At 33.0% G+C, this 19,505-nt stretch overlaps 2 protein-coding genes across 3 annotated transcripts; both read right to left on the minus strand.

Annotated features, from left to right (window-relative positions):
• Positions 1–2,416: 2,416 nt before the first annotated feature.
• On the minus strand, positions 2,417–3,319 carry LOC131635619 (glyoxylase I 4-like). Its single transcript, XM_058906254.1, has 2 exons — positions 2,970–3,319; positions 2,417–2,886 (listed from the first exon to the last, which is right to left on the minus strand). Exons 1-2 carry the CDS (start codon positions 3,308–3,310, stop codon positions 2,481–2,483), a joined length of 747 nt encoding a protein of 248 aa, XP_058762237.1. The 5' UTR covers positions 3,311–3,319; the 3' UTR covers positions 2,417–2,480.
• Positions 3,320–11,372: 8,053 nt separating this feature from the next.
• On the minus strand, positions 11,373–17,981 carry LOC131635622 (probable ion channel SYM8). 2 transcript variants are annotated; one of them, XM_058906260.1, is made up of 12 exons: positions 17,282–17,980; positions 17,128–17,196; positions 15,670–16,308; positions 15,247–15,429; positions 15,085–15,144; positions 14,779–14,982; positions 14,367–14,615; positions 14,048–14,146; positions 13,208–13,402; positions 12,652–12,744; positions 12,254–12,520; positions 11,373–12,041 (listed from the first exon to the last, which is right to left on the minus strand). In XM_058906260.1, exons 1-12 carry the CDS (start codon positions 17,678–17,680, stop codon positions 11,823–11,825), a joined length of 2,676 nt encoding a protein of 891 aa, XP_058762243.1. In that variant the 5' UTR covers positions 17,681–17,980; the 3' UTR covers positions 11,373–11,822. The 2 variants fall into 2 exon arrangements, with proteins under 2 accessions (XP_058762243.1, XP_058762244.1); XM_058906261.1 differs by lacking the exon at positions 11,373–12,041 and having other exon boundaries at positions 12,383–12,520; positions 12,652–12,728; positions 17,282–17,981.
• Between the last annotated feature and the right edge of the window lie 1,524 nt (positions 17,982–19,505).

Below are 19,505 nucleotides of genomic sequence, written 5' to 3' on the forward strand. Positions count from 1 at the left end.
GGAATATCCAACGAGTACTTCTACTTCTATCACGAGTGTTATTGAAGATTTTGGCATGGGTATTTGACATGATATGTGAGGCGTTATTATCGCGTCTATCACTGACATATTTTTTCTTTTTATGAGTCTAGAGGGGCATATAAAGGAGGTTGTGTTTTAGTGAATGGTATGCACGGGTGGACCATCCTTTTTCACTATACGTCGAACTATAAAGACGAGAAGGATACATTCTTCTAGGTAGGGGACAATGCTCAATGCCCGGAGGTCATATATGAGGAAGATGGGACATATCAATTTCCTATTTATCGGACTAGTGATCCCACTATGATCATGGGATATGATCTACATAAATTAAGTGCCACTAAAAGGGAAGCAATTGAATTTTTGGAACAATTCCAGACTATATGGGTGCGTGTCTTGTTCAAGTATGAAGGCGACCTAGAAAACTTGGTCAATTTTTTTGGACTTCTATGCGATCTTTACCGTTAAATTTGGCTATATCTGGCTCCAAATTTCCTTTCCCTTTTGTTTGTGCAAATAAAATGACTAACATAAAATTGGTCGAGAAGAAAGCCCCTCCTGGCTGAAGCTAAAGCCCGCTGCAGAGAAATTCAGCATGTGCATTATAGTGACCCTGCTAGGGTTCGGACCCGGGTGGTCAAAAAGAGAAAGAATGCGGAAGGTGTCATGATGAAGGTTTGTCCTTTTTACCAACCAAACCGTTGTTGGGACCTCTAAATCGTGTCTTGTTCAAGTATGAAGGCGACCTAGAAAACTTGGTCAATTTTTTTGGACTTCTATGCGATCTTTACCGTTAAATTTGGCTATATCTGGCTCCAAATTTCCTTTCCCTTTTGTTTGTGCAAATAAAATGACTAACATAAAATTGGTAGAGAAGAAAGCCCCTCCTGGCGAAGCTAAAGCCCGCTGCAGAGAAATTCAACATGTGCATCATAGTGACCCTGCTAGGGTTCGGACCCGGGTGGTCAAAAAGAGAAAGAATGTGGAAGGTGTCATGATGAAGGTTTGTCCTTTTTACCAACCAAACCGTTGTTGGGACCTCTAAATCACCCCCCTGCAAAGAGATACAAGGGAGAGGCTGGAAAATATATTATTGGTAACTCGACTTCGATCCATATTAATACGGAGGCTAGTGGACTTCTAGGAGGAAATAAGGGGAAAACAGGTGTCCCTCCCAAAGGTGGCGAGGAGTTTAAGTTTTAGGATCAGATCTTGGATGGCCTAGGCTACTTATACGACAACCTTCATGTTACTGAAGACGTCGAGATCTTGGATGGCCTAGGCTACTTATACGACAACCTTCATGTTACTAAAGACGTCGAGAAGACCAAGACTATGAACACCCAAAATATTCTTCAGCATCTGGGCACCTCCCTTACGAGGGGTTGCGTTCTAGGACGGACCCTATTCGAGGTGGCTGACTTGGATTAAATAGGGACTAGGGTCATATAATGATAAACATGACAAGTTTTATTTGAAGTGTAATGGTGTTAGTGATGAGTTATACATAAGATAATATTAGTAAGCTATTGCATTTTACTTGACAAACACCAAAAAGCTTAACCCCGACCATACATGACATAATAGCACGATATCATAAACATTAGATGAAATCATGAAGTCGATCATTGTTCTAACATCTTTACAAATTTTGATTCAAACTCACTATTACTTTATACTATTATATACTTTTTGCATGATACCCAATATTATTCTTTTTTAACTCATTAATTACTTTACTGCTTCGAATGATTTATGAAATGTTTAAACACAATTTTCATGGGATCAATATCTTTCTTATCACTTGTTAATGATTTGGCTGTGTGTACTTGCACATATTTTTTCCACAACACATTTCAACTTTAGAAGATTTCAACGTGGGCACTATTTGTATCCAGAACCCCTTGTTCTTGAAGTAGAGCAAATTGAAGAAGAACTAGAAGATCAGGAGAAAAAAAAGAGGCATGTCAAACTAAGATGGCATTGGTATTTCCTATGACAAGGCAAGGAGTATTATGGACTATGCCGTATTTGATCTTAATGATATGAACACTTGCATCGTTAGGCCTAAGATTACTACTCAGTAGAGGAGGTAGCCTCTCTCTATTGCTGAAATTGATTGCAAAAGCTATAAAATAAATAGATATGATGAATCTGAAACTTTATGTTAAGAAAAGAGCTTTAAAAAAGTAAACAAAATACACTCAGAAGTAGATTTGAATCAAATTCTTTCAAGTCTGTCAAAATATAGCAGCTGTCATGCACAAAATAGCTGTTGTTATCACGTGGTTGCTCAAACATTGATGTTGTTGTCATGTCATGTTTTAAAAAAACATGCTTTGATCTTGTAGAAAATGATGATATACTAATACTACTGTTATAACATTGACTCCAAAATGCTTTCACACAAAATTTTGTACAAAATGATTAGGGAAATTATGTAAATCCCAAGAAAATGCTCATATTGAAATCCAAAACAAATCTATCATCAATTTCTCCATCATCAACAAAGACTCCTGTGCAGAACATTTCTTTCCTTCAAAGGGTACTGGTGCTTGAATTTTTCTATTATTGGGTTGGTTTAGAGGACAAGCTGAAATAGGAAGTACAGGTAGATTTTGGCAGTTGCATATTTCAATCATATAACCATCTGGATCATGAAAGAACACTTGATCAACTTCAATTCCACCTTCTTCCACAACTGCTCTCACATATTCAATCTTCATTCCATCAAGCTTGTCCATTATAATCTTCATGTCTGAGCACTGAAACGAAATATGATTTTCTTTCGGGTTGATCTCTCCTCTTCTCACTGCAACTTTATCTGACTCTAGCAGGTGAATGCCAATGCCATAGTTGAATAACCTATTCAATATATTCATACTATTAAAATTATTAACCCAAAAATATCAAAATATACATATAAAAGACTAGTTAAAAAAAGTTACCAAGCTCCTTGAAATTTGAAAGAAGATGGTCTCTTAATAAGGACAAATCCGAGTATATTTACATAGAATTTCACAGATTCTTGTACATTCCTACATACAAAAGAGACATGGTTCATTGAAAGTAGAGGTAAAGGCATTACTACTTTTGATGATTCTGCATCTACATTATTCGCTATCTTTCCTATATTGCCCATCTTTCTGTTATTCTCTCTCACTCTACACTCAAAATTAATGCCAAAGGAAAATATTATACTACTACTGTGTGTGTGAATGATTATTATGCTGCTGAAGAAGCAATGCGTTATATAAAGGCACATGCTATGATCTAGGGTATTCAACATATGCTGTTTTTTTTACACTTTACAGATCATCAATTTTTCTACCAACAACTTTTGTATTTTATTGTTCATTAATGGGCCTACATGTTTTCTTAAACAAAAACGTGGGAGTATATATATCGTACACTCTAATGATGATAGTCAATTTGTTGATAGGCTCAAATACATCAAATTCTTGTTGAAATTTTATTTTAAAATAAAATTTCAACATGTCTAAGAAAAAAAAATGACAACTAAAATAAACGGTCTCAAGCAATCAAAATAATATGTTAAACAGTGTAAGTAAATCCACAACAAGAAATATATAAAATACAAGAACACAGAATAGTTTTCGAATTCATTATACTTTCCAGAGTTGTTACAAGAGATTATAAAAGAGTTATAAAGAAGTAGTCACTTGAGTTTTTAAGAATAACCCCTATTTTCTACATAAGTGTTTTTGAATCTCTCTCCATATATATGAATCACGCAAATCTAAAGTATTTAGAATATTTTTCTATCTTTTAGATATCTCTAAAGGTTTCTCGAAATTTCAAGAACGTCTTTAGAGAAATTTCTAAAGTTATCTCTCTAACTTTCTCTTAAGATTCTCAACTATTATCTCTATAAATTGTTAAGACAAGAATGATAAAGATACATATTCATAATTGATGAAATCCAACAGATTCATGACAGTCCCAACTAACAACTTATTAACAAACTTGTTCGTGAACTAAAACGATCAAACAAAATACCATGAACCGACTGAACTAGACCTGGTGTTCAGGGGCCTCCGCCACCCACACCATCATGCACCACTACCGACTGAGCTTCGATCAGATGATGTTGTCGCGCCACGACTTTACCGCTGATCGCTCAGTCGGACCGCTTATTCCCTGCTCTGATGTTCTTTTATGACTTTTCTGTTGTTTTATTGGCTTTCAACAACTTTGTTTTCTAATAACACCCTTGAAATAAATTACTTAATATTTTAAGATATACTTCTATAACTCACCATCTTTACTTGAAAATACATCAATATCAATTTATCTATCGACCGCATTATTGCTCTCTCTGATTTGAATAAGCATTCAACAAGCTTGGACCTTGTTCTTGTCACTTGCATTCACTTGTTTCTAACCACTTTTTCCCTACTTAGATAATTAAACAAACTCACGAGTATGGTTCTTTGACCTTCTTTGACTCATTGTTTTTTTGTGAATGTCTCTTTGAATGCCTATGTTTCTAAGTTTTACAACACTTTATCCCCATTTAAAATATAACTACCAAGGCCATCATAAATCTATCCTTGAGGTGGCACAATCTCTTTATTTGCCTTATCACAAGTCAAATAATAATCATATGATTCTGTAATCGTTCCCTCATTATTACTAGTATCCATAGCATGGACCTACGCCTTAAACCTTGTCTTATTTGCCATAGTTTCTAAATATTCATCTCCATATCTTTTTAATTTTGTTCCCCTTACAAGACTCACTAAAAATGATACATCTACGAATAATAAAATTTGATCCTCCAAGTTCCATTTTTCATAACTCATAATCTGTACCACCTCTTGGATATTCATTAAAGACATAATCCATAACTTTATCATCTGATTTGATCAATAGACAAAGCTTTTGCAACTTGGAAATTGAGTAATATACAATTTTCCTACTACAAGCCTCCATAAGTGTCCATAAATGTATTCTTGTGAATGGATATCTGTTGATCGGGTAAGTTGTTTGGCATCAGCCTAACCCTTAAAAACTCATTGATAACACTGTAATCAAATGTGTTTATCCCTTGTCTTGTGCAAAACTCATTAAAGTACTTTGAAACAACCTTCAAGAATTTATCATGATTTGACCTCAAATTTAATACTTTATTCTTGTCATAAAAGTCTTCATTAGTTAATGATGAATGAAAAATTGCATTAAAACCTTCTAAAATATATAATACACTTTTTTAGATCATTTAACCATGATCACCCACCATGATAAATCTTAACACTTCATGTTCAACACTGATGTAATAGCCTATATTTTTAAATATTCGTATGGATAATAAATGTATCCTAAGCTATGAGACACACCTCACACTGTGTAGAAGGAACTGACAATCATTAAATGTTTTGAATTTGATCGTACCAATAGTGTAAACCTTGAAAGTCTTATTGTCACCAATGAGACTACTCCATCTTCCTCTAACTTCAAAGTCTCAAAGTATTCTTCCTTGGACACATGTGAAAAGAGCACCTTAAAACCAAAACTTAAATATCTTCAATATCCAAATTGGACACCACTAATGCATAAACACTATCATAATTATCCTCATTTGAGGAAACAAATATATGAACAAAACCTTCATTGTCTTCCTTCTTTGGGACGATCTTTCATGAAGTGACCGGGTTTCTGAAAAATAAAGCATTTTAACCTTGACTTATCAAACCTCTTAGATTTGTACATCTCTCTACGCTCACTTCCTTCTCTTGAGAGAGTCAAACCTTAAACAATATTGTTGATCTTCAAATGTTTCATCTTTGAAAACTCCTTGGATCTCAGACTCATATAGACTTCATTCAAAGAAATATTATCTTTTTTACCATAAAGATGGACATTCTTGAAGTGCTCAAAGAATCTGGATAATGAGATTAACAAGAGTAAAGAAGTGTCCTCATCATTAATATTCACCTAAATTTTTTCTATATCATCAATGATCTTGTGAAATTCTATTAATATCTCCATTATGAATTTTTTTCCCTACCAACCTCTAAGTCAAAGACTTGATCATATACAATGATTCAAGCTTTCCACATATCAAATCATTCTTCTCCTTCTTGACTTCCCTTAAAACTTTATCTCTGAGGCATAAGTTAATGACACTTCTAGTCTTATACCATATCTCAGTCTTTTATGCTTGAAGTGCTCAAAGAATCTCGATAATGAGATTAACAAGAGTAAAGAAGTGTCTTCATCATTAATATTCACCTAAATTTTCTCTATAACATCAATGATCTTGTGAAATTCTATTAACATCTCCATTATGAATTTTTTCCCTACCAACCTCTAAGTCAAAGACTTGATCATATACAATGATTCAAGCTTTCCACATATCAAATCATTCTTCTCCTTCTTGACTTCCCTTAAAACTTTATCTCTGAGGCATAAGTTAATGACACTTCAAGTCTTATACCATATCTCAGCCTTTTATGCTTGTGTTAGGCGCACATGCATTGATGTCTCCAAAAAAACTTCTTGATATCTCATTATTACCCACAGTGCTCACTTTTAAACAAAATCCCCTTTCCACCATGGTGGAAATCTCTTGTTGTGAAAACTCTAACAATAATAGTGAATTTGTTGATAGGTTCAAACACACCAACATATTTTTGAAATTTAATCTTAATATTAACTTTGTTATGAGTAAAAATGTGTGAGATAAAGAATAATGGCAACCAAAATAAATGACCTCAAGCAATCAGAAAAACATGTTAAACAGTGTAAGAAATCCACATTAAGCAAGAGGAAGATAAAAGAGAAGAACAAAAAGAAACTTGCTTACCCAGTTCGATCAAATTGATATATTCTAAGGGAGAGGGAAACTCTTCAATTTAATATACTTATAAAAATTGTTACAAGAGATTACAAAAGAGTTACAAATCACACAAGTCTAAGTTATTTATAAGTTTTCTCTAATCACCGTAGATATCTCCAAAGGTTTCCACACTTCCAAGAACACAATCATGTGAATTTTCATCATTGTCTCTCTAAGTTTATCCTAGGATTCCCAACTTTTATCTATATCTTTAATTTTGAAGGTTGTTAAGACAAAAATGATAAATATGCATATTTATAACTACTCAAACCCAATGATTCCAAAAGATATACATTGGCAAATGGAGCAAAGAATCGAAACGAACAATCCCAAGACCTATCAACCGTTTGAACAAATAATTTTTAAGTTGAGTGTCAGAGTATTTACATAACGTCGAATCAAATTTAAAGTTTACCAACAAATCCTCAAAAATCATATCAAAATTGACTATTTTTCACTCGTAAGAGAAACTCCAATCTCCGCCAGATCAAATACAAATTTCATGTTACTTATTATCTTATAAAAAAATATTGTTACTTAAAATATTGTCTGTGATTTTGTTATGTGATAGATGATGTTCTTTGAAATAAAAGTATACGATTCTGTTTATTTTCACTCATGAGATGATAAACTTATCCATAAGTATCAAAATAATATAAACAAACCAGCTCACAACATTCATTTGCAAATTATATTTTAAAATCATTTTTAAATTTCTAGATTTTTTTATACAAAAACCTTTTTTTTCATGCACATATTTATAAGAAAAGGTGGGAAAGAGAAGTGTTTCTCATAGTCTCATTCAATGCACCATTTAAACATGAACAAAGTTAGGTCGCATTCAGCCCAAGTAAGCTGGAATTAAAACTGCATGTGAATGGGAACCAACTACAACAATAAGTGAAATGAAGGAAAAAGTAATATGATTAGATATGGGGTAGGGTAGGTAAAGCAAAAAAGAAGGAGTTAATTGTGAACATTGTATGTGGATAACTTGACATTAAATACAAGCTTTTTTGACAAGCTAAACTTGTGTCCAATGTTGATCACGTTTTATGTAAGAGAAGAAACAATAATGCTACTTTTCTTTACAAAATATATTGATTTTATCTAAATGCACAATTAAAATTATATTGTACAGTGTGAACAAGTAGTGTCTCACTAATTGTTGTGAAATTTTATGATATATCATTATTTTATTTTTTTAAATGTAATTGGGTGATGAAGGATGATAACAATAAAAATAAGGGAAAAGCTAACATGTGCCCCAAGGGCACAAGTTAATGAGATATTTATAGAAATTTTTTCTTAGAACTTATGCATTCAACGTATCGAAACTTTAAATATGACTTTATTGCATTTAATTATATTTAACTTTTTTTAATTATAGTATCTTTAACATGTGCCCTTAGGGCACATGTTAGCATCAGCCTAAAAATAAATAGTATCAAGCACAGTTAACGTACATACGAAAGAAAGAATGTCAATAAATTCACAAGGAAGAGAAAAGGAATAAAATATGGATATATAAAATTTATTTGTTCAATTCAATCAAATTGATATTATAGGAGAGTAACTTGGTAATTCATTATATTTTAAAAATTATTACAAGAGGCATGAAGGGTCGATATAATTAAGATAAAAAATTATAATTCACAGTTCCTCTAACACGACGTTTGGAAGGCATTGTGATTAAGTTGAGAAATTGTACTCTCCTGTCAATCAGATACCCATAATACCAGTCCCTCAAACAAGGCCTGGAGGACGCGGCCCGCAAGCAAGGCCTTGAGAAAGGGTGATGGTTGGATTTACGTAGGCAGCGGGGTAGGGCCCGTGCGAGTATAACTTTTTCTTTTCCCTACATTTTGCATGCATTTTAGTCCAGATTAGCGTAATTTGCTTACACACCCATAGTTTTAGACACAAGTGTGGATACCATCGAGTACGATGGGCGCGAGGGGTGTTTATACCTTCCCCTCGCGTAACTGACTCTCTTACCCTCTTCTCTGGTCGTGAGACCGTTGTTTTATTTCGTGGTTTGCTGACATTCCCTTCTTTTTCAGAATAAATATGTTAGTGACGACTCTGTTAATTTTCGCGGTAGCGACAACAGCACGCTATATATGCATATACCTAAATAATGTTAATATTACAAATATTTGAGAACAGTCTTGCGTTAATTTATCAAAATCACCCAAATAGATAAATTAAAATCAATTTTACTTAAAAAATCAATTATAGTAAAAGTGATTAGGAATAAACTTGTGTGTAAAGGCAAAATTTCAAATTCTAATTTAAAGACGAAATCAAATTTTACAAAATCTATTTTTATGTTGCATCATCTAAAATTATAGTCTCAAACATTAGATAAAAAACGGTGCTATGAAAGAAAATAGGATTCAACCTAAGAAGAATATTTTAAATTTTTTATTTTAATTTTCTTAAAAAAGTTGTCAAAATAAATTTAAATTAAATAAATACACGTGTGAAGACCCATTTTGGTCCCTCACAAATATTACACGAGTCAAATTAGTCCCTCACAAAAAAATTGACACAACTTAATCCCTTACAAAATTTAACCGGATCATATTAGTCCTTCTACTAATATTTTTCTCAAATCGGTTTTTTCTACTTCTAAACCGGTTATTTTTATACTTCTAAACCGTGATTGGACTGACACGTTAGATTTTTTTTAAATACTAAATTAATTTTTAATTTTAATTTTATTTTTAAACAGTTATCAATGAAGAATACTCCCTCCGTCCCATAATGAGTGACGCATTTGGAATAGTTTAGTGTCCCAAAATGAATGACTCATTTCAATTTTCAATAAATTTTTTCCTATTCTACCCTCTAACTAATTAAACTTTCACAATTTTCAATACATGCTTAGGGGTGCTATGGTAAAAATATTATTCTCTTTCTTACTTTTCTACACTTTTCTTAATATGTGTGAAATAGTGGACTGTGTCACTCATTGTGGGACGGAGGGAGTATCAAAAAAGCCAAAATTATTTCTTATAAAGTAATTTTTAAACAAGTAATTTCCATGATTTCTACTAATATCAACAAATTCTATACATAAATTTTTACCTATGAGGTCTCAAATCCAAGTCCCTTCAAGTTAAATGATTTTCACTTTACAACTAGACAAATCAATTTCTATCGTTAATAAAGTGACTATCATTTACAACTAGAAAAATCAATTTCTATTGTTAGTAAAGCAATTATTTACAACAAGACAAATCAATTTCTATTGTTAGTAAAGTGATTATCATTTACAACTAGATAAATCAATTTCTATTGTTAATAAAGTGATTATCATTTACAACTAGACAAATCAATTTCTACGGTTAGTAAAGTGACTATCAATAACAACTAGACAAATCAATTTCTATTGTTAGTAAAGTGACTATCATTTACAAATAGACAAATCAATTTCTATTGTATTAAATTGACTGTCATTTAATCTGAAGAGACTTAGGTTCGAGACCATATTGATACAAATTTTGTATTTTTGTATTTTAAATTTAGAATTGTTTAAGATTAACCACGTGGGCCTGAGTTCAACTCCTTATAAGAAACAATTTTGACTTTTTTATATTATTAATTTATAATTGTCTAAAAATAAAATTAAAAATAAAAATCAATTTAGTATTTAAAAAATGAAAAATAAATAAAATCCAACGTGGCAGTCCAGTCACGGGTTAAAACTAGAAAAAAAACGATTTGAGAAAAATATTAGCAGAAGGACTAATATGATCCGGTTAAATTTTGTAAGGGATTAAGTTGAGTCAAATTTTTTGTGAGGGACTAATTTAACTCGTGTAATATTTGTGAGAGACCAAAATGGGTCTTCACTCTAAATACATAAAAGGAGAAGGTGAAAAATAATGACAAAAAAGATTAAGTTTGTGTTGTAGTTTTGCTCAATTTATCACAGCAAACAAATCTTCTTCTGAAAATTTAGAGTTCGTCAACGTTTATGAATTATGGTTAAGAATTTTGTGTATAGAGAGATAAATCAATATTTTACTCCATAATCATAATCATAAGTTAAAATAACATAAAGTCATTGAAATTAGAATAAGACCAATTGAATTGTCATATAAACATAAATTAATATTTTTGATTAAAATTTAACATAAGAGACCAAGTTGATTAACAGAAATATTTTTAAAGGATTTAAAAAATAACGTTTATTTAACAAAATATCAAATTAAAATTATAAATTAAGTTAAAGGACTAAATATTTAATTAAGTCCAGTTTGTATAAAGTAGTTTGCCTTTATTTGATTTTTTTTTACTATAAAAATAGTTCATATAATTAAAATTACAAACACTTTGTAAGCACTTAATTAAGCTTAAGCATGTTTTTGAACTAACATGGAAATTCACTTCCATTTCAAAAAAAAGCATCAAACTTAACTTTTTTTCTCAAGCTACTACTGACTTAATATAAAAAAAAAAAAAAAAAAAAAAAAAAAAATTGTTTGAAAGTGAATCATATATATATAGACCTCTTTGAATCAGTACAACTACAACATCTTTCTCACTCTCATTGAGTTCAAAGTTTCTAAACATGTTTTATCCTCCGCAACTTGAACTTGTCCTAGACCTGCCTAGTCACCTACATCTACTTCTGAAAGCTTATTTTACAAGTTACAGTAATGTTACAGATACAATAATCCACATTAAGTTACAGAATAAACCATTATCTTGAGGAATTTTCGAACCGGTAAAACCCTAGTTCCTTCTAAGTTTAAGGAGTCTTCAAATTCCCAACTGCTATCAACAGTTAACTAGCTGCCACTGTCAGTACATTTTGGCAAGTTAAATGGGGAGACAAAGGAAGGGTCATAATGTCATATGCATGCATGAATCTGATGAAGACGGAACATACATAACGAACAAGAATGATACTATTCCTTTCATTCTGTCATTCTCCTGAGGCAATAACAACAAAAACATCATCAAGTGACCATTTTCTTGTCACTGACTTTTCTGAAGGGTTGATGATAGCACGCTCTTGGCTGGCCAGGCGATATCCTATAACGATTTCCTTCCTGGTACGACCTCTAATCATTATATCATAAAAACATAGCTCCTCCTGATCAAATAAATAGAACTCTGCAGGTTTAATACACATCTCGTTCCCCTGTCATAAGTACACCACAATTCCAACATTATATGTCATTTTGAAATTGGAATCCAAAACCATACAAAATAAACAAAAACCTAAAAAAATCCTAAACTGGAAGTTTCAATTTCACATTTAGAGAAAGGATTGTGACCAAAGACACATCGAAATTCAGCTAAAATCCATCAACTAGGCGTGAAAAAGCACAAATCAGTTCAATTGAAAGTTACCTCCTCTGCAAATAATTCCTCAAGAACACGGTTGATTTGCTTGTCTTCAGCCACCATAGCTAGTGCCATGCTAACCAGCTCATTAGATAATACATAATCACTGATTCTGGACACAGAAACTAGATTTCTAGTCCTAGAATCCAAAATTTCACTAATTATAATTGATTTATCTGAAGCATGCTGCATTTCACGGATCCATGAGTTGTGAGAGAACCCGGATAACCTCAAAGAAGTTGACTTTGTGTCTCTGTATGGTAGACGTCTCGACTACAAAAAAAAGGCAGGGGATGGGGATGGTTTTCATTTCAAATAAGTTCACGAAACAGTTCGACAGTAGTATTGTATTTTTAAAAGCGGCAGTAGTATTATATGAACATCATAACCCTAGTAGTGGATACCTGTATATCACGAATGAGCAGAAGGGTAGCTAGGGATCTTGAGTCGGAATGAGCGACAGAATCCTCCACTGACTCATCTGCAAGAATAAGGATCTGTCTTCTTAGAGTTAGTATACAGTTGAAGAATAGTTTCCATTACTTTGCTAGACTGTCCTAAATCTGAGGATATTCTATGATACTTGAATTCCTACTTCGACAGGCCCTTTTTCTCCTAAATATATGCTCACATAATTTTTGTTTTATCACTTCCACCAGTTACGTGGAGGCAATCATTCTAATCATGTCACTTTTTAAAAGAAAGTAGGATATTACTAATAATTGTAAATGCTAGAAGGATTCTCAATCAATTTTCCAGAATTAATTACTGTTAGCATAAAATATGATCATCTATGTATGTCCAGCTATACATTTTGGTTATTCACCGTGACATCAAACTCTAAACATTCACATGAACATATTGCGTAAATGCAAATTGATTCCTTCCTCAGTGCACACTTGTCACTTAACGCATCTCAAGCAAGCTATAAATATGAAGAGAAAAAGATTTGAAACATACAGAATCAAAAGTCTCCAATGGAAGACTCTCCAGGTGCCGCCTAATGACAGCATTTCCCTCTCTGTGGACAAGCTTTATGTTCTCTAGCCCAAAAACGTCAAGTTCACCAGCAGCAAGTTTCCTCTCTCTTTCCTTTTCAGGAACCTCGTTGAACATCCAGAGTTCTGAACCAGGGGCCAAGAATGCTTCTAAAACCTGCAAAACAAAAATGATGAAAGATAAGTTAGAAGATTATGAAGCTAAGTTCGGATTTTTTTTTCATATTGTAGATGGATCTGTTAATAATTACAGTCATGTGACTACTTGCCATTACCACAGTATACTGTATACACAGTGCAGTTTCTTACTGAATAATATCTTAATTTCCGTAGGATTGTCATACAAGTATTGCTCTGATGCTTAAATAAACTATTACAAGTCGAGACATTGAACCTTAATTAATTAAACTAGGGTGTTGAACCTTTTTGCAGATCTCATACCAAGAGATATCCCATACAAAATGCTTAATATTATATTTTTGGTCTGTAGGATGGTTATTTGGCTAAATATTAAATCACCAGATGGTTATTTGGCTAAATATTAAATCACCAGATGGTTATTTGGCTAATACTGTATTTTCATATACAACCTTTGACAGGGTCAAAATTCAATTTTGTTTAGTAATTCCATAGTAATCAAGATCTTTTAAATGTAGCTTGATTTGACCTATTTTATGTTTCCTCAAACGGTAAATAATTCATTCTTACACATTAATATAATAGTGCACAACAGCCATGTAGCTTGTCTTTAAATATAAGTATATTTGCAGTAATATGGAATTAACAAAATTTAGGGGATTACCATGATCATATCATCAATGTCACGGCGCCAGCCACAAAATAATATTTTTTCTGGATACTTAGGGGGGTCCCGTAACCTGGGGAAATAGCCCTTGCGTACCTATACAAATTAGAAAGTATTAAAACAAACATGTAATATGTAATGTTGGTCTCTGACTACAAAAATGTATTGTCTAAGTCACCTATGATCATTGACTTAATGAATCCAAGAAAATGTGCAAGATATACTACATTTTAATACCTAATTGGCATATTTTCCAATAAGGCGGACATACTAAATGGATCCAATGCTGAAAGGCCAGCTAGAACATAAAGATTACCTCTGGCAGAGAGCCTGGAGCATAGGTGTCGTCATCCTCAGCTATGACAAGGACCTCATCACCGTCTCTCAAAACATAATTATCATCTGGATTTATGACAATTTTCCCTCCATCTGCAGCAACCTTAACCCCACAGGGTATTGCATCCGGAAATGAAATTAGTATGTCTTTGAAAACAAGACCATCCAATTCAAGCCATCTTTTTATGTAAAATTCAGCATTCTCAAATCCCAGAATGTCCTCCCATATCTGGCCAAGGGAAGAAAACAAATGAACAAACAAACACAAAATGACACCAAGTTTAAGTAATTGGAAACCAAATGCACCAGAAATGTCATCAAGTCCATAACATTTTAGCCACTACAAATTCCAGCAATGCTTAATAGAGGGATTGAGTAATTTGAATAATGACCTGTGCAAGGCCAGGCTGCAGAGCACATTGAATCATCAAACGTCCAATTACATCATGTGCAACAACTGTTTCAATGAGTTCCCCACCAACAAGTTTCACTAGGGGTTCATTGTCAAGGTCACTCATCTCCACAACAACATGCCCCCTTAAGCCCTCCTTTACACCAGTTAAGCTAAGAACAACTCTTAAAGCACGTGCATCACTCTGGAGACATAAATTTGCAAAAAAAGATTGACTAAGAAGTTCCAATGCAAAAGTTAATCGCCAGCAAAACAACAATAACTATTAGCAAGTAAGGTAAATGACCTGATCTGCATTTTCGTCTGAAGCTAAAACAATGATTGCACGTGCCTTTGAAACTGAAACCTACAAATACATAATAAAGAATAAAAAATGATCACAGAGACTATGCTAAGACTCAAGTTACCCTATTTTCCATTAACGAAGAACAAAATACGATGGTAATACCTTCTTTAAGTCAGCCAGTATAAGTGGACTGCCGCTTCTACATATTACAGACGTCCCCATGAAATCAAATTCTAGCTTGGCTATATCCATTTCCATTTCCTCCTTTTCCTTTTCAGCAAGGACCACAATAACACCACCACCAACACTCTTATTTGCTATTGCTAGCTGCTTCAAGAGTGAGCCCTACGATAAAATATAACTTATCAACCTTCATTTGTCATATTTATCAAGAAAAGTAACTAATGCACTCAGATGCATAACACTCATACAGAGGGAAAAAACTTCATAACGTATGTGTATGCAAGGAATCCCAATTTTCCTAGGGGTCCATAACCATCGGATAAAATGAATTCCTAAACATCAAATTCTAATTCTAATTCAAAAACTCAAGCATTTTTCCAGGAAAACCAATTAAATGATTACCAGTTTGTCACTCCACCCAAGGATGAGTACATGGTTTCTTTCAATCACTTCACTCTTCCCTTTTCTAAGTGAATCGACCTTCTCAGATATAGCATCCGAAACAAGCCCAAGCATCATGGCAAATATAAGCATGCCACCTGCGCTAACTGAGACAGAGACGATTCTCTGGCCCATTCCTTCCGTTTCAGCATGATTTCCTGCGTCAGCTACATAAGTCCATGAATGCCAGAGTGCTTCAGCCATGCTACCGCCAGTAACCGCATACAACGCTAAACCACCAAATGCTATAAGAAAGAGAGTTGCAAAAAGAAGTGCAAGCAGCTTTGCATAAGGATATATGGAGAAAAACACATCTACATTATAAGCAACTCTCTTCTTTAATGGTACATCCTCCTTATTACCATTGGTTCTCCTCAAGAAATTAATCATTTGAGGAAGATAATCAATATATTTGTACAATACAAAAGGCAAAACAAGGGTGAAAAGCACAATATACAAAGAAATTGTTCTACTATCTGCATTCAGAATGTTATAAGAAAAGGAACCATCATCAACATCATCAACAACATCTTTTTGTAAAGATGTTTTTCCATTCCCAGAACAAAAATCAATTTGACAACAAAGTTGAAGTTTCATATCCTGAAACCAATAAATTGACTTCATAAATAAGTAAATAAATAATGGATCCAATCCAACATAAATAAGAAGTCAATTAAAATTCCATTTGATAAAAAGTGGATGATGGTTGATAAGCTATCTTACAGCAGATGAGCTTATAAGCTAGTTGATAGTGGATAATCTAGCTGATTGAATTTGTAGTGTCCGATAAAATTAGCAATTGTTGAACTAGCTTATAAATTTGAAATGACATAAATAGAACATCTTTATTCAATTATTAATTTTTAAAATCAAGATTACACGGGTAAAATTGAGAGAAAATTTAATTGTTATAAGCTCTAAACTACAAGTTACTTCAATTAGCTTATCAAAATAAGATATTTTGAGTGTATTTTTATAAGTTCTCCAATATAACTTCGGGAAACAACTTATAACATATAGATATAAAAACAATTTAAATTAAGTTTATCTTTTGTTCTAAAAATAGCTTATGCAGACTTATTCATAAACACTTATTTCGATAATATAAGTTGCAAATAAGCCGTTTATCCAATCAGACCCTTAGTTGATCAACTAACTTATTTATAAATTTGAAATGACATATAAATAGAATTTATTTATTTAATTTTTTTTAATTAAGATTACACGGACAAAATTGAGAGAAAATTCAATTAGTTACTATAAGTTTTAAGCTATAAGTTGCTTGAACTATTAGCTTATGTTTTAAGCTATAAGCTACTTGAATTATTAGCTTATCAAAATAAGCTAAAAGGTTGTAACCAAACATGTACTTTTAGACTTATGAATTTATAAGCTATAAGCTCAAAAATCATGCAATACCTTGAGTTTGGCAAGCTTGTATTGTAGATAAGCTGAATATGGCACAAAAATAACACATGTGATAATGAACTGCAAAAATAGTAAAGAAAAATAAAAAATTAAAATGAATCATGCAATTGTATAAATAGAAGGTGAAAGAGGAAAAGTAACTAACCAGATAGAAGACTGGAGAAGAGATAGAGTGTTGTTGTTGTTGTTGTTTGGTGACGGCGATAGAAGATGGCGAAGAGGAAGAGGAAGAGGTTTTAGGTTCGGAGTGAGGTTTGGTTTGGAAGTCGGAGGCGGAGGCGGGAGGTTTTAGGTTGGAAGGTTTGGGAGGAGGAGGCGGTCGTCTTTTTCTGGAGGTGGAGCCAATGCCGAGAAAGGAAGGATAGTTCCATTGCTGTTGTTCGAAATCGGTTTTGGTTGAAGATGAAGAAGATGAATTTCCGATTCCATTATCGGCGGCGACGGAGACTCTGAGATTGAGAGAGGAGAGTGTTTTCGTCTTCTTCAACGGTGGTTTGTTGATGCTCAGATTCGAATTTGGTGGTTCTTCATTGCTCTTCGCCATTCACGAGTTAGTGAGTTAGTGAACGAGTGAGTGAGCGAGCGAGTGAGTGAGCGAGTTTGCACGCAGTTGAGAGATTGATTCTTTTTTTGTACTGCTTGCTGGGTCGTGATTTTGTTGAAATGAAAATGGAATTGTTTGTTTGTTTCTCTCTCATCCTTTTGTGAGTATTTTATTCACTTTTCTGTGGGGACTTTTTCATCTTGATATGGATCTCTTTTCTTTTCATATGCTGAGCTTTTTCTATGCTGTTGTGTTGTGTAGTACTTTGTTGTGAATAAATTCAACTTTCTTTCAATTTTGGTTTACTTTACGGTTGTTTCTACTTTTATCTTAGTTGTTACTATGATGTAATAATATAGTTACTATTATGTGTATGATGTGGATTTGCATCATCGAATCCTCTAATTGTCTTTTAAGTTAGTAATTTTTTATTTGTTTTTTTAGTTGTTCTTTGGTATTGTTTTGAGCTTCCATTTAACTAATTTTAAAAATATATATTTCACAAATCAAACCGATTTTATGTTAGAATTCATAGCTTCCTAAATTTTGACCATGTCATAAAGACCGTTTTCTATCATCTGCTTTAACTTCTAATGTGCAGACTCAATTCTAAAAAAAAATTAAGTTTAAAAAACAACACTTTAAAAATTAATACGTACTAAAAAAAACTAAGAATTATGACATACCGATTAGTCGTGGTGTTACCAAAATGAAGCACACGATCAATCCATGCCCCTACAAATCTTTGCCTATGTGGGATCAATCAAATGTTTTTCACGTAATCGAGGAAGTCACTACAAGCAAAGCATGCTTGCTCAAGATATTGCAACCGTACACCTGTTAACTAGAGATTTTGATTGTTCAATATGCCTTTTCGAAGACGTAAGGTTCGAAAAGAAAATGGCTTTCGATGACCATTTGCAAAAATGTTATTTATGATGAAGATTCCTAAAATCGAAGCTGAATCGAGATAGGCTGTCTTCAAGACTTAAATAGTTTTCTGAAATACAAGAGTACTGAAACTTGAAGTATTTCGCTGTATTCTCACGTGGCCACGTATCGAAATAGGATTCAGGCGGGAGGTTTTGAATTTCGAATAATCTGATTAAACCAACGAGGACAGATGGCGCCCCAGGGATTCAAAACACATGCATGTGGGCAACGTGGCATTTCGTTAGCGTAGGACCGTTAGGGTCGAATTAGTATAAATAAGGGTCTTAGTATCAGGATCCAGTGTGTTCATTTTGTACAAATCACTCAAGTATCAAGTGCTAAGAGAAAGAGTTCGCTGAGAAATGTACGTATGACACCAACATTTTAAATGTATTTGTATTTCTATTTCAGAATCGAAATGTCTTTTAATTTCCTTTACTTTTTCGCCTAGTCTTTCTGTTGATTCAAGTGTCTTTATTTCTTTCGTCGAGTTGTTACATTTTTGCACTTTACATTTCTGAAATTTACATTCTTTTAAATCTTCGTTAAAGTTCTATTTACGTTTATAACAAGTTTATTTTCAGTTGTGTACTTTGTTAGTTTATTTCGCAAGTTATTTATACGTTCATACCATAATCAAATTTTTGAAGCGAAACAAAAGACCAAAGAATATGCACCAAATTATCTTGAAAGACAACTCTTTGACTATGTCCTAGAATCAATCTAGTCGATCCTGCGAGTAACCAAAGTATATTTATAGTTTGGAGGACTAGCGGTTGTTTACCGGAAATCACCGTAAACAAATTGGCACGCCCAGTGGGACACTGTCAAACAGTTTGTCATTAATTTGTTTTTTGTTTTTGTTTAGAATATATCAAGACCTTGTATAAAC

Source organism: Vicia villosa, unplaced genomic scaffold (genome assembly GCF_029867415.1).
Source record: "Vicia villosa cultivar HV-30 ecotype Madison, WI unplaced genomic scaffold, Vvil1.0 ctg.001519F_1_1, whole genome shotgun sequence".
Classification (NCBI taxonomy): domain Eukaryota; kingdom Viridiplantae; phylum Streptophyta; class Magnoliopsida; order Fabales; family Fabaceae; genus Vicia; species Vicia villosa.